This window comes from Hemiscyllium ocellatum, chromosome 17, assembly GCF_020745735.1.
Source record: "Hemiscyllium ocellatum isolate sHemOce1 chromosome 17, sHemOce1.pat.X.cur, whole genome shotgun sequence".
NCBI lineage: Eukaryota > Metazoa > Chordata > Chondrichthyes > Orectolobiformes > Hemiscylliidae > Hemiscyllium > Hemiscyllium ocellatum.
In genome coordinates this window covers 33577711-33593120 of record NC_083417.1, presented here as the reverse complement: position 1 = coordinate 33593120, position 15410 = coordinate 33577711, and the positions used below count along the sequence as shown (strand labels likewise).

Genomic DNA, 15410 nt, shown 5'->3' with positions numbered 1-15410 from the left:
AAGAATTCCTACAATGTGGAAACAGGCCCTTTGGCCCAACAAGTCCACACTAATCCTTGGAACAGTAACCCACCCAGACCCATTCCCCTATATTTATTCCTGACTAATGCACCTAATCTGAACAAAATGGGCAATTTGGCATGGCCAATTCACCTAACCTGCATGCCTTTGGATTGTGGGAGGAAACCGGAGCACCCGGAGGAAACCCACGCAGACACAGGGAGAATGTGCAAACTCCACAGAGCCACCATGTTGGCCCTTTGTATATCTATGCGAAGAGAAACAAAGTTAATGTTGAGTCCAATATGAATCTTTTTCAGAAGTCATGTCGGACTCAAAATGTTACTCATTCCATGAGATCAACTTGTTAATCCAAATCTTCAGCAAAGGGTTTAAGTTGAAAGTGCATGTGAATTTTAGTTTACCTGAAAATGATTTAAATGGCTTGACTAATACATTCTAGAAATCTCCAGAAAAATCCAAAGGGTTGAAAAAACCATGATGGTCAACATTTCTATAAGTCTGTAAAATGGAAGATGTTCAGCTTTCAAAACCTACATGTTATGTCTAACCTTTACAGAAGCAATATCAGTGTTTGTATTATAAGACATACGTATTTTAAATGAAAAATGCAACTTGGCCCAAGATGGTATCCATGTATTTTGGCACGATAGCATGTGAGCAATGATGGAACCAAGTCCAGTGGGATTCTGTAGATCTTCACCAGCTTTTTTGTTTAAACAGGGAGTGTGGAAATATAAAATTTGATTCAAGTATATGATGAGATTTGTAAGATATTCTCATCAGAGAACACACAATGTCAAGTGTTGAAGGACACAGTCCTAATGACACACTGTCATATCATCTCATAATATGGATCTGTTTATTAACCTGGGCCAAAAAAAGGTTATTTGATCACAAGCGGTTTAATCATTTATAGATAAATGAATCGGAGATAGGTCAATCATTAAGGTTGGCAAATGGAAAATGTGAACTACAAATCAGAAGTTACGTTGTTGTACATTGTTAAAATTCCAGACAACTGTAGATCATACATAAAAAAACTGCAGAACTGCAAATACAACCTGTTTGGAATGAAGTTCATTAGATCATCATTCAAGTCTACATTCAAAAATGTCATTGTTTCTTAATAAGGAATGTAGGTAATCCCTGAGCATGACTATATAATTAAAAATAAAAATAATGTCATTGGATCTGTGAAACAATTCTGCTTTACCTTCTCAACCAAAGGCAAGCTGGAGCATTTACAAAACAAGCATAGCATGTTAAGAAATATATCAAAATCATCTCTGGTTTGTGTTTAGTGTAGTTCGCCACCATTAGCCGTTCTTTCTATCATTTTAAAATTATAAATTAATTATAATTTAATTAAAGTTATAATTAAATTAAGCAAAACAAAATAGAATTATCTGTTCCTGAAGGGAAATTACAGAGATCATGTTAAGTTAAAAGAAAAATATTGTTTGGGGTGAGGCTTTATTCATTGAAATTAATAATATGATTTAGTTAGCCCCATGTGGGGCTGAACTAGAATAATTAGCAGTCGAGGGAAAATTACAAAAATCGTAACACAGTGTCAGTACAGGAGTCATGATACACCCCAGCACCTGTGTTCTAAAAACCTCTAGAGTGCAAGTAGATTCAGCATGTTCCCTTCCAATAGGACTCAAGCACATATGTAACCACCTAAGAGGGACAGACAGTTGGGTACTCCGACCCTGTCTATGGTCTGTTGCCTGAACCTGTTTGTTCGTGGCCACCTTGGACAAGCCCAAGAGCAGCCTCTTCAGAAGATCCTCCAATTTGCACAAGCACTCTGGAGTTTACAATTTGGGAAGGAAACGGCCATCCTTACCTGGTCTGACCTACAAGTCACTCCAGGCATACAGCAATGTAGTTGATTCTTAACCGCCCTCTGGGCGATTAAGGATGGGCAATAAATGCTGACCAAGCCAGTGATGCTGTCATCATGTGAATAATAAAAAAAAGTTTGTAGCAACTTGATTGTAACATATAAGATTCTGAGAGGTCTTGACAGGTTGGATGCAGAGGGGATGTTACCTCTTCTGGGAGATTCAAGAAATAAGGTCACTGTTTGAAAAGAATGCATCTCCCATTTAAAATAGAAATTAGGCAAAATATTCTGAGGGTTCAGTGTCTTTGACACTCTATTCTAAAAGATGATGGAAGTAGAATCCTTTTATCATCCATCTCTGTCCTAAAAATATTTTTGTTAAACAAGGATGGGTGGTTACCAGGAGTTAGATAGAAATGTAGATGAGATTATAATCAGATCAGACATCAGCTTAAAATAGTGACAAAGGCTCAAGGGGCCAAATGACATATTCCTGCCTTTTGTTTGTATGACAGTATATTCATATCTGCCTTCATTGGGACTTTATGCAAGATTATACAATTCTCTACCCAAAGACTGCATTACATCAACAGAATGTATGGAACTAATGCAACTTCAACATCAATACTCTCTGAACATTTTAACGAAAAAAACAGATTTCTAACACAAAGCAATGCTTGTAATATCAAAATTACAGTGACAAATATCACTTTGTTTTCTCAGTCTTATTGCTTGTTAAAAACTACAAATTGTTTGCTTTCCCAATATTTAAGTCCAATTTTCACTTATCCAAGTGAAATCAGCAGGAATGACCCAAAATCAAAAATGAATGTAAAAGCAACTTGCACTTATATAGTTAAAAATCACATAACACCAGGTTATAGTCCAACAGGTTTAATTGGAAGCAATAGCTTTCGGAGCACCGCTCCTTCATCAGGTGCTCCAAAAGCTCATGCTTCCAATTAAACCTGTTGGACTATAAGCTGGTGTCCGATTGTTAACTTTGTACACCCCTGTCCTACACCAGCATCTCCAAATCACGCATTTATATAGTGGCTTAAAAAAATAAAGCATCCCAAGGTGTGTTAATACAAAAGCTTTGAGAATATATGGGCATATTGGAATAGATAATCAAAAATATAATATGGAATAAAGTTTTAAGGAGTGACTTTAATGAAAGAAAAAGAGAGAGGGAGAGCAAGTTTTATTTATCTGAAACACTTCCAAAATTATGGTCCATTTCCATACATCCTATAAATCCTTGGGGCTGACTGCGGTGATGAGGTTATGGATTGTCTGGGAGATGATCACTGCCTCCAACCTCATAGTCCCACAACCTCGCACCGCCTGTTTCTACCTCCTGCCCAAAATCCACAAACCTGATTGCCCCGGCCGACCCATTGTCTCAGCCTGCTCCTGCCCCGCTGAACTCATTTCTGCATACCTTGACACAGTCCTGTCCCCCTTAGTACAAGAACTCTCCACCTACGTTCAGGACACCACCCACGCCCTCCACCTCCTCCATGATTTTTGCTTCCCCGGCCCCCAATGCCTTATCTTCACCATGGACATCCAGTCCCTATACACCTCTATCCCCCTTCACGAAGGCCTCAAAGCCCTCCGCTTCTTCCTTTCCCGCTGAACCAACCAGTACCATTCCACTGATACCCTCCTTTGACTGACTGAACTGGTTCTCACACTGAACAACTTCTCCTTCCAAACCTCCCACTTCCTCATTACCAAAGGAGTAGCTAGGGGCACCCGCATGGGCCCCAGCTATGCCTGCCTCTTTGTTGGATATGTGGAAGTCCATCTTCCGCAGCTACACTAGCACCACCCCCCACCTTTTCCTCTGCTACATCGATGACTGTATTGGCGCTACCTTGTGCTCCCATGAGAAGTTGAACAGTTCATCCACTTTATTAACACCTTCCACCCCGACCTCAAATTTACCTGGATCATCTCAGACTCCTCCCTCCCCTTCCTAGACCTCTCCATTTCTATTTCGGACGACCGACGTTTACTATAAACCAACTGACTCCCACAACTACCTAGATTCACCGCAGCTGCTCCCAGGAGGACCAATTCCAATACCGAACAACCCAAATGGCCTCCTTCTTCAAAGACCGCAATTTCCCCTCAGACGTGGTTGGCGATGCTCTCCACTACATTTCCTCCACTTCCCGCTCCTTTGCCCTTAAACCCCGCCCCTCCAATTGCCACCAGGACAGAACCCCACTTGTCCTCACCTACCACCCCACCAACCTCCAGATACATCGTATCATCCTTCGTCATTTCCGCCACCTCCAAACAGACCCCACCACCAAGGATATATTTCCCTCCCCACCCCTATCAGCGTTCTGGAAAGATCACTCCCTTGTCAGATCCACACCACCCACCAACCGAACCTCCACTCCTGGCACCTTCCCCTGCAACCACAAGAAATGCAAAGCTTGCGCCCACACCTCCTCCCTCACTTCCCTCCAAGGCCTCAAGGGATCCTTCCATATCCGTCACAAATTCACCTGCACATCCACACACATCATTTACTGCATCCGCTGCACCCGATGTGGTCTCCTATACATTGGGGAGACAGGCTGCCTACTTGTGGAACATTTCAGAGAACACCTCTGGGCCACCTGCACCAACCAACCCAACTGCCCCATGGCTGAACACTTCAATTCCCCCTCCCACTCCACCAAAGACATGCAGGTCCTTGGCCTCCTCCATCGCCAGACCATGGCAACACGATGCCTGGAGGAAGAGCGACTCATGTTCCACCTAGGAACTCTACAACCACAAGGGATGAATGCAGATTTCTCCAGCTTTCTCATTTCCCCTCCTCCCTACCTTTTATCTTAGCCTGCTTGGTCTACTCTCCTCATTCCTGAAGAAGGGCTTATGCCTGAAACTTCGATTCTCCTGTTCTTTTGATGCTGCCTGACCTGCTGCGCTTTTCCAGCAACACATTTTAAAAATCCTATAAATTTCTGGCACCCCATGATTAGGGGGAATTTTCAATTCTGTATTTTCTTACTTTTAAGAACAACTTCTATTTATTTCAGAAGCGAATGATTACACATAATTTGCTCCAGACATCTGATATACTAAATGGTGACCGGAACCGAAACTCTGATTTCGCTGCAGACGCTGCGAGACCTGCTGAGTTTTTCCAGCAATTCCTGTTTCTGTTTATGGTTGTCTGCATTATGAGTTGATCACAATAACATATTGCATAATCAATGCAGCCAGATAGGAACATGGGTGCAATCAGTCATTACGAAACATAATCAGAAGTTACTGTCCATTGCACCAGTTAAAATTTACTGCACGCAGAACTGTTTCTTAAGACCTTAACGTCGGTTTTTGCTGCTCCTCGGATGATGCCTGGCCTGCTGTAATTTTCCAGCACCACTCTGACCTAAACCCCTGTTTGTTAAGCAAGTTTATCTCAAACTTGGTAAACAATACTGCTGCCATAACCATCCTTTCTAACTATGCCAGACTTGCACGGCTTTGATTTCATGTTTTTTTCTAACATTCAAACTTTCAGATAATCAACAGTTTTCCGTACCCGAGCTATCTTTGGAGTCTTCGAAGTCCACCTGGAAAAAATAGCCGTTGTTCCTAAGTCGAAGACAATTATTTGGGTCGTACGAGATCTTTAAAGGTTTGAGTTGCGGATTGTACACACAATTGGCAGTGTTTATGTCAATAGGGGACTGCCGGGTGCCACTTGAAACTGTCACAGGATTCTGACACTCTTGCTGCTCTGAGGGAAGACAAAAAGTTAAACGAAGAGTTAACAGCAGCATTTCTCAGCAGAAACGTTATGGAACGAACGTATCACGTATCAAAAATTCATGTCGCGTTCACAGACGTTACCGCAAAAGCAGTGCGAAGTCTTTAAAAGACTTTTCTGTTCGAAGATTTGGATATAGAACTAGCGTAAAATTAATCAATCAAGATTTAGAAACTAACTGGCAAATGAAAATGCATCGTAAAAATGTTAATCCATACTAAATTGGAAAGGCCAGTCTGCTCAACAACAAATAAAAATAATCGAGGGAAGTCCTGGTGATCACTTACTTGCTGTGTTGATATTTTGAGTGCACGAAACAAGGTTACAATTTCTCACTGGGATCCATTGATACCTTCCGGGGAAACGTTTCGTAAAAGCGAAAATCGCTCGAAAAAACACCATGTTGATTTTACGCGTAGGTCAGCACTGTTTTCTGGTTCTCCGCTGTCGTGTCCCAATCTGATGTGAAACAATGGCAAATTGTAACTGTTGTAACCAGTTCGTGTTTAAATACATTGCAAAACAATGTACCCTTCGATTTGATCTTGATCTGCTGTCTAAATATTTGCTTTCGACAAAAACGCCTATTCATATGTACACACTATCTATCACTGCGCACGCGTTGAAGTCAAAAGCCAGAGCCAATCAAACAGTAGACGATGAAAAAAACTGCAGAGGAGGAAATCACAAACAAAAACTCTTCATTAAAGACGTGTTGTGGAGGAGAAAAACAAATCAAAACCATTCGAGCACAAACAGTTCAGCCTATCGGAATTCTGCAAAAGGGACTTAGCTAGCCGACAACTCCCTCCCCTGCCAGGACCTCGCCCTTTCCATCTCAGGCCACCACCTCAATTCAGACATCTATTTCAAACCCACCAATTCCCAGGCTACCTTGTTACATCTCCTCCCACCATCCCGCTGTAAAAATGCGATCCCTTATTCTCAATTCCTCTGCCATATACGCACCCAGCAGGAACAATTCCACTCCAGAACAACCCAGATGTCCTCTTATTTCAAGAACTGCTATTTCTCCTCCCATGATGAATGATGCCCTCCAGCGCATCTCCTCCACTTCCCACACCTCTGCCCTCGAACCCAACCCCCACAACCGCAACAAGGATAGAACTCCCGATCCTCACCTTTCAACTCATGAATGTCCAGACAGAGCATATTGTCCTCCACCGTTTCTGCCACCTACAGTCATACCCCACAACCAAATATATATTTCTATCCCTATCCCTAAACACTTTCCGCAGAAACCATTCCCTCTGTGACTCCCTTGTGAGGTCTACACCCCTCACCAACCCATCCTTTATGCTCAGCACCTTCCCTTGACGCCACATGAAGTGTAAAACCTGCGCCCACACCTCCCCCGTTAATTCAGTCCAAGGCTCCAAAGGATTATTTCACATCCTGCAGATGTTCCTGCATATCCACCCATCTACAGCATCAGTTGCTCTTGATGTGGCTTGGTCACCATCAAGGAGGCAGGATACAGTTCGGAGAATATCTCTGGGACACACACACCAAACAACCCTACTGCCCTGTGGCCACCAACTTCAACTCCCCCTCCCTCAAACACATGCAAGTCCTGAATTTCCTCCACTGCTAAATTAAAGCCATCCACCACCTGAACAAAGAACACTTCATCTTTTGTCTTGAGACCCAACAACCACATGGCATCAACATAGAATTCACTAGTTTCCAAATTGCCCTTCCCCCCACTTCATGCCCAGGTCCATCCCTCCAACTCGGCACTGCCCTTTTGACCTGACCTACCTATCCATCTTCCTTCCCACCTATCCATTCCATCCTCCCAACTGACCTATCACAATTACCTCCCACTTGCATTCATCTATTGCCTTCCTACCTACCTACTCACCAGCCCTACCCCGCTATTTACCTCAGTCCCTTACCCCTACACTCCTGATGAAGGACTTATGCCTGAAACATCGACTCTCCTGCTCTGTGGATGCTGTCTGATCTGCTGTGCTTTTCCCAGTACCACACTTTTTGACAATAAATCACCCCACTAGTTCAGCTCCACTGCTTCCCCCAGCCCTTCATGTCTATTCAGATAATTACCCCAACCTTGAAAGGTTCAAATTTGTGTCCCCTCAATCTTAGTAATTTATACTATACCTTTCATAATTTAAGGACGATTTGAACAGTGCTCCATAAACTGTTTCCCATTGTGACCCTAATTTAGTGCTTTAAACTAACCTGGTCAGGGACTTGGTGGAGGTGATGTGTAGACATACCTGCAATAACAGGATTAAGGGGCGGAGGGGAAGGGTAACAGCAGGGATAAGGAGAGAGTGACAGACTTGTGCGGAGGGGGGGAACAAGTGAGAGTTTTGTAAGATCAGAGACCTATTATGACAGGGGTGGAAGAGGAGTTGTTGAATCAAGTTTTTCATGATGTGGAGGTGCCAGTGTTGGACTGAGGAAGACAAAGTTAAAAATCACACAACACCAGGTTATAGTCCAACAGGTTTATTTGGTAACACAAGTTTTTGGAGCGCTGTTCCATTGACAGGTAGCTAGTGGGGTAGGATCATAGGACACAGAATTTATAGCAAAAAATCATAGTGTTCTACACTGATGCGATATATTGAACAAACCCAGATTGCTGTTAAGTCTTTCATCTTTTAGAATAGGTTGCAGGTTTTGATTCATTAATATGTATATCCCAGAACTTCTTTAAAGTCACATTCCTGAGATAACTTAAGGTTTTATAAAAAAAAGTATCATCTCAGCTCAGGCAATACATTAATATGTGAGGTTAGAGTCTATCTGTATCCCAATTGTGAGTCAAACTGATTCTATTTCCAAAGTAGGAATTTATAAAATGTCGCATGGATTATAAAAAGTATTGACGGCCTACAGATTGTGTGCTATTTGAACAAAATAGAATGTAGCTGCAAACACAATTCTGTAAATCCAAATTAACCCCATAGACTTAAATGTGTGTGTGCATGCATTTGAGGGAGTGAGTGTATGCGCATGCTTGATTGTGTGTGCGTATTATGGAATATATGCCTGTGAGACTGTGTGCACATGGGTGTGAGTGTGGGGGATGCGTGTGTGTGCGCCTGAGAAACAGCGTGTATATGAGAGAAGGTCTGCATGTGTGAGTATATGTGTACTTGTGTGTGTATGTGTGTGAGAATGTGTATAGTATAGTGGGGTCATCCTTGGTGTGACATGAACCCAAGGTCCCGGTTGAGGCCGTCCTTGTGGGTACTAAACTAGGGTATTAGCCTTTGCTCGGTCACTCTGTGTTGTCGTGTATCCCGAAGTTTGCCTTGTAGGACGGTCACCCAATGATGCAAGGCTGAACGTGCCTGACTGCTGAAATGCTCCCCAAAAGGGAGAGAACATCCCTGTCTGGCAACTGTTGCGCAGTGTCTACTCATCCATTGTCGTAGCATCTGCTTGGTCTTGCCAATATACTATGCCTTGGTATTTCAGTATTGTCCCACGGCAAGAATCACACCTCAAATACATGCCACACCCATGACTAAAAATTTAAAATGGGCCATGTGCTGTCAACACTCCTAGATTCACGGTAGCGATTATTGTCTTGGAACACCAGACATCAAAAATTTGCTTTGCCACAACCTGAGTTTTGGTAAGTCCTGGTGTAGAGATGAATGAAGTAGCTTTTAAGTGTCATATTTTTTCAAGCAGTAAATATAGCATCTAATTTGCAGAAAGCAATGAAAATGCTCAGATCATGTTTGATGTTTTGACTGAGAATAAGTATTGACTAGAACATTGGCGTGTTTTGCAAGCTTGTTCAAATTATGCCCTGAGATGTTTGCTGTCATGTTGGTTACTTATTGGTTCAAATTTTGTGGTCAGCAGCAAAGTGCTGCTGGTCTTGAATGAGAACTTTACTGGAATGCAATGTTTGGGTAAGGGAGTTCATTTGCAAGGAAGGAGGATTCCTTCACAAATGCACTTCATTATTACAGTGTTGTGTTTATTTGAATAGGCAAAAGGATTGTGCATTGTGGTGAATAAATGCCACTTCCTTACAATTTGTCAAAATTAAGCTGCTTAAGATGCCACATATTGATGGGCAAAATTGAAGGGGCAGTTTCTCCAATTTACCAAAGATATTTATAGTTGTGACAACAGATCTAGTTGTTCACCTTTATTTTATTGATATTGGAAGTTACCAAGATCTGTCTGGGATATCAGGAGCCAAGAAGAACTCTTTAGCTTGCTAAACTTTATATCCTTTGTAAAGGCTATTCTGCCTTGTGTAGTCCTTAATCTCATGCTCATGTTTGGTCAGTGAAGCCCTTCTCTTGCCTTCTTCAGACTAGATTCCATTCACTAGTGGCTTACTGGCAGTTATCTTAGCATCACCTTCCTCATCTTAAGAAATAATTACCCTATTGGCTTGTAGAAGATTTCATAGAGTCATAAAGATGTACAACACGGAAATAGAGCCTTCGGTCCAACCTGTCCATGCGAACCAGAATCTAAATTAATCTAATCCAATTTGAATGTATTTGGTCCATATCCCTTTAACCCTTTCTATTCATAAACCCATCCAGAAGCCTCTTAAAAGTTCTAAATGTACCAGCCTCCACCACTTCCTCTGGCAGCTCATTCCATATACGCACCACCCTCTGCATGTAAAAGTTGCCCCTTAGATCCCTCTTAAATCTTCCCCCTCTCATCTTACATTTTGGGTGGTCATTTCATTTCTATATAGCCAACACTTTTGTAGCAATAGTCATCTCCACAATAATTTAAGGCCATGTTTTCATCACAATTCCTGTCACACTTGAAGATCTGCATCTCATCACAAAGCCATGACCTCACTGAATGGCAGAGCAGACTCAAAAGACTGAGTAGCCTACTTCAACTCCTACATACTATGGTCTTATGATTTTAGCAAGATACTTGTCTGTCAGCCTCAGTATCTCCGCTGGGTTGATGATTTCGAAAGCATATGTGCTGTTGAATTTGAAAAATTTCATACACTTTCAGTTTCCTTCAATGAACCATTTGCAATGATGACCACGGGAATAGATGCATCAGAGGCTGTTAGAATAGGTGACATTGTTTCACTGCCCTTCTGCTCAAAGTTACTGTAGGATGCATTGTGCTCATCGGGCAGGGACGTACTGTTGCCCGCAATTCTGTTAGAGTTTGCTTTTCAGTCTGGTTTAGATTAGATTACTTACAGTGTGGAAACAGGCCCTTCAGCCCAACTTCACATATCCTAAGGTGAGATCTAACTAACCTCAATTCTCATCTGAAAGACAGAATAGAGGAATTTGAAAAGATAGGAGTAGTCAAGATATTGACTACTCATACAGATGCGATTATTCTGGCAATAGCCACAAGCTGGAAAACTCCTGCAAGTTGAGATTGTGTATGAATGAATAATGTTTTGAAGAGAGACCTTTAATAAAGTATTGAAGAAATATCACTACCCTGTACCAATCATTGAAGAGTCTCTGCTACAACTTGCAAAGAATCTTGTGTACCTTAACTGATGAAGATCTGTATGTCTTTCCAACATGTCGATGGTGGATAGAGTGATGGCATCTTTGATGGTTATGTAGCAATGGTCAAGGACATTCAGACCTTTGGTGGACAGATGTGTTGGTGCTATTTTGGTAGCACATTCTTGATGTTGCCAAAGACACACAGATCTTCATCAGTTAGGAGTTTTCCAGTTTGTGGCTGTTGCCAGAATAATCGCATCTGTATGAGTTGTCAATATCTTGACTACTCCTATCTTTTCAAATTCCTCTATTTTGTCTTTCAGATGAGAGTTGAGGTTAGTTGGATCTCACCTGAAGATGTGTGAAGTTGGCCTTACATTCATCTATTTCATGTGACATTCACTTGAAAGGCATCCAAGACATATAAAAAAAATTTGGAATGTTATATTCAGTTCCATCGTCAATGATTTGGCGCCATTCAAAACATTGCAAAATCTGTTTGGTACCTGGAGCAATACCAGTGAGAGGCGAGAGCCAGGAGGAGGTGACGTTGGTGCAAGGTGATTGTCAGGAAGGCCAGTAAGTATATTTAAACTTCTTACCTTCAGGCCAGCAAGGGAGGAGCGATCAAAGGACTTCTGGGAAGAGAAAGTAGAACAGTTTATATTTGCATGGTTGGATAGAGCAGGGACAGGAATGGCTGTTGCAGGTTCCGGGATTCAGATGTTTCAGTAAGAACAGAGAAGATGGTAAAGGAGGGGGAGGTGTGGCATTGTTTATCAGGGACAATATTACAGTTGTAGAAAGGATGTTCGGGGACTCGCTAACTGAGGTAGTATGGGCTGAGGTTAGAAACAGGAAAGTAGAAGTCACCATGCTGGGAGTTTTCTAGACAGTCCCAGAGATGTAGAGGAAAGGATAGCAAAGATGATTCTCGATAGGAGTGAGAGAGGCAGGGTAGTTGTCATGGGGGACTTCAACTATCCAAATATTGACTGGGATCACTACAGTACGAGTACTATCGATGGGTCAGTTTTTGTCCAGTGTGTACAGCAGGGCTTCCTGACACTGTATGTAGACAGGCCTACAAGGGGTGAAGCCACTTTAGATTTAGTACTGGGTAATGAGCCTGGCCAGGTGTTAGATTTGGAAGTAGGTGAACACTTTGAAGACAGCGATCACAGTTCTGTCAGGTTTACTTTAGTGATGGAAAGGGATAGGTGTACTCCACCGAGCAAGAGTTACAGCTGGGGGAAGGGAAATGATGATGCAATTAGGAAAGATTTAGGAAGTGTAGAATGGGGAAGGAAACTGCAGGGGATGAGCACATAAAAATATGGAGCTTATTCAAGGAAAAGCTCCTGTGTGTCCTAGATAAGTATGTACCTGCCAGGCAGGGAGGGAGATATAGAATGCGTATGTTAGGACAAAATGTGAAAACTCAGTTAGGACGTTTGAGGGTTACAAGGAAGTCAGGAAAGATCTAAAAAGAGAGCTCAGAAGAGCCAGGAGGGGACATGAGGAGTTGTTGGCAGATAGGATCAAGGTTAACCCTAAGGCTTTCCATAGGTATGTCAGGAATAAAAGAATGACAAGAGTTAAATTAGGGCCAATCAAGGATAATAGTGGGACAGGAGATAGGGGAAGGACTAAATAGATATTTTTCGACAGTGTTCACTATAGAAAATGAAAATGTTGGCAAGGAAGATACAGAGATACTTGCATCTAGACTAGAAGAGATTGAGGTTCACAAGGAAGAGGTATTAGAAATACTGCAGAGTGTGAAAATAGACAAGTCCCCTGGGCCAGATGGGATCTATCCTAGGTTCCTCTAGCAAGCAAGGGAAGAGATTGCCGAGTCTTTGGCATTGATTTTCAAATCATCATTGTCAACAGGAATAGTGCCTGAGGTCTGGAGGATAGCAAATGTGGTTTCCTTGTTCAAAAAGGGTAGTAGAGACAACCCTGGTAATTACAGACCAGTGAGTCTCACTTCAGTTGTTGGTAAAGTGTTGGAAAAGGTTATAAGAGATAGGATTTATAACCATCTAGAAAAGAATAATCTGATCAGGGACAGTCAGCACAGTTTTGTGAAGGGTAGGTTGTGCCTAACGAATCTTATTGAGTTTTTTGACAAAGTGGCCAAACAGGTAGATGAGAGTAAACCGGTTGATGTGGTGGATATGAATTTCAGCAAGGCGTTCGATAAGGTTCCCCACAGTGGGCTATTAACAAAATGCAGAGGAATGGGATTGTGGGAGACATAGCAGTTCGGATCAGTAACTAGCTTGCTGAAAGAAAACAGAGGGTTGTAGTTGATGGAACATGTTCATCTTGGTGTCCAGTTACTAGTGGCGTACCACAAGGGTCGGTATTGGGTCCACTGCTGTTCATCTTTTTTATAAATGACCTGAATGAGGGCTAAGAAGGGTGGGTTAGTAAATTTGCAGACGACACCAAGGTCGGTGGAGTTGTGGATAGTGACGAAGGGTGTAGTAGGTTGCAGAGAGACATAGATAGGATGCAGAGCTGGGCTGAGAGATGGAAAATGGTGTTTAATGTGGACAACTATGAGGTGGTACACTTTGGACGGAGTAATCGGAATGCAAAGTACTGGGCTAATGGTAAGATTCTTGGGAGTGCAGATGAGCAGAGAGATCTCGGTGTCCATGTACACATATCCCTGAAAGTTGCCACCCAGATTGACAGGGTTGTTAAGAAGGCATACAGTGCTTTGGCTTTTATTAGTAGAGGGATTGAGTTTCAGAACCAGGAGGTTATGCTGCAGCTGTAGCTCTGGTACGGCCACACCTGGAGTATTGTGTACAGTTCTGGTCACCGCATTATAAGAAGGATGTGGAAGCTTTGGAAAGGGTGCAGAGGAGATTTACTAGGATATTGTCTGGTATGGAAGGAATGTCTTACGAGGAAAGGCTGAGGGACTTGAGGCTGTTTTTGTTAGAGAGAAGAAGGTTGAGATGTGACTTAATAGAGACATACAAGATGATCAGAGGGTTAGATAGGGTGGACAGGGAAAGCCTTTGTCCAAGTATGGGAATGGCAAACACGAGGGGACACAACTTTAAAGTGAGGGGAGATAGATATAAGACAGATTTCAGAGGTAGTTTCTTTACTCAGAGAGTAGTAAGGGTATGCAATGCTTTGCGTGCAACGGTAGTAGATTCGTCAAGTTTAATTGCATTTAAGTCGTCATTGGACAGGCATATGGACGTACATGGAATAGTATAAGTGGGATGGGCTTCAGATTACTATGACAGGGTGGCGCAACATCAAGGGCTGAAGGGTTTGTGCTGCGCTGTAATGTTCTATGTTCAGTTAACACAGGCATAGTTTGTTCCATGCTCACTATCTGCAGCTGTTCTATCATGGATCCTCAACTTCCCTTTTGATATTTGAATCATCACTTTGTGCACTTCAGAGTTGCATGAAGTTGCTAATGTTTTATGTTGAACCAGTGATTATCTGACACTTCACATGAACTTTATGTTTGCCATTTGCAGTCATCACTCCAATAGTTACAAAACATTTTTTTTAATCTCAAAACTTGATGGTGCCAATCTGTCCTAGGATGTTGCTAATTTGTCAAGAACTATTGTCCCTATCTATCCAATAATCATCTTTGTGCACCCTTTTCTGTTTCCGAACAAACATTTGTGTACAAGGTGGCATGTTTTTTTTCTTTTTGTGATGTCCCTAACATTATTTATATCTAGTGAACTGGCCTTAACCCATCTGAATATTAGATTAGATTAGATTAGATTACTTACAGTGTGGAAACAGGCCCTTCGGCCCAACAAGTCCACACCGACCCGCCGAAGCGCAACCCACCCATACCCCTACATATTACCCTTTACCTAACGCTACGGACAATTTAGCATGGCCAATTCACCTGACCCGCACATCTTTGGACTGTGGGAGGAAACCGGAGCACCCGGAGGAAACCCCCGCAGACACGGGGAAAACGTGCAAACTCCACACAGTCAGTCGCCTGAGTCGGGAAATGAACCCGGGTCTCAGGCGCTGTGAGGCAGCAGTGCTAACCACTGTGCCACCCACGGTGATACTTGGTGATCCTTTGTGATACTTGGTTGAAAGATATGGACTACCTCTCTGCAAAGCCTCACGCATGCTCCTCTCAATACTCTTCAGCCAATGGTTAGCTACTTCAAGGGGTCAGCATATCAATAGTTTTCTTAAGAGGAAGCTGTCCTTTTCTCAGCAGCTGTGCTTTTAC

General features: G+C 42.5%; 1 protein-coding gene across 1 annotated transcript in view; it reads right to left on the bottom strand.

Annotated features, from left to right (window-relative positions):
* ca5a (carbonic anhydrase Va) overlaps window positions 1-6300 on the bottom strand; it is a 40267-nt gene extending 33967 nt beyond the window's left edge. Inside the window, exons 1-2 of the mRNA XM_060838059.1 lie at window positions 5966-6300; window positions 5451-5648 (exon numbers count right to left, since the gene is read on the bottom strand). Coding sequence (XP_060694042.1) covers window positions 5451-5648; window positions 5966-6080 — 313 coding nt within the window. The 5' untranslated portion in view covers window positions 6081-6300. The remainder of the gene's footprint in view (window positions 1-5450; window positions 5649-5965) is intronic.
* Between the last annotated feature and the right edge of the window lie 9110 nt (window positions 6301-15410).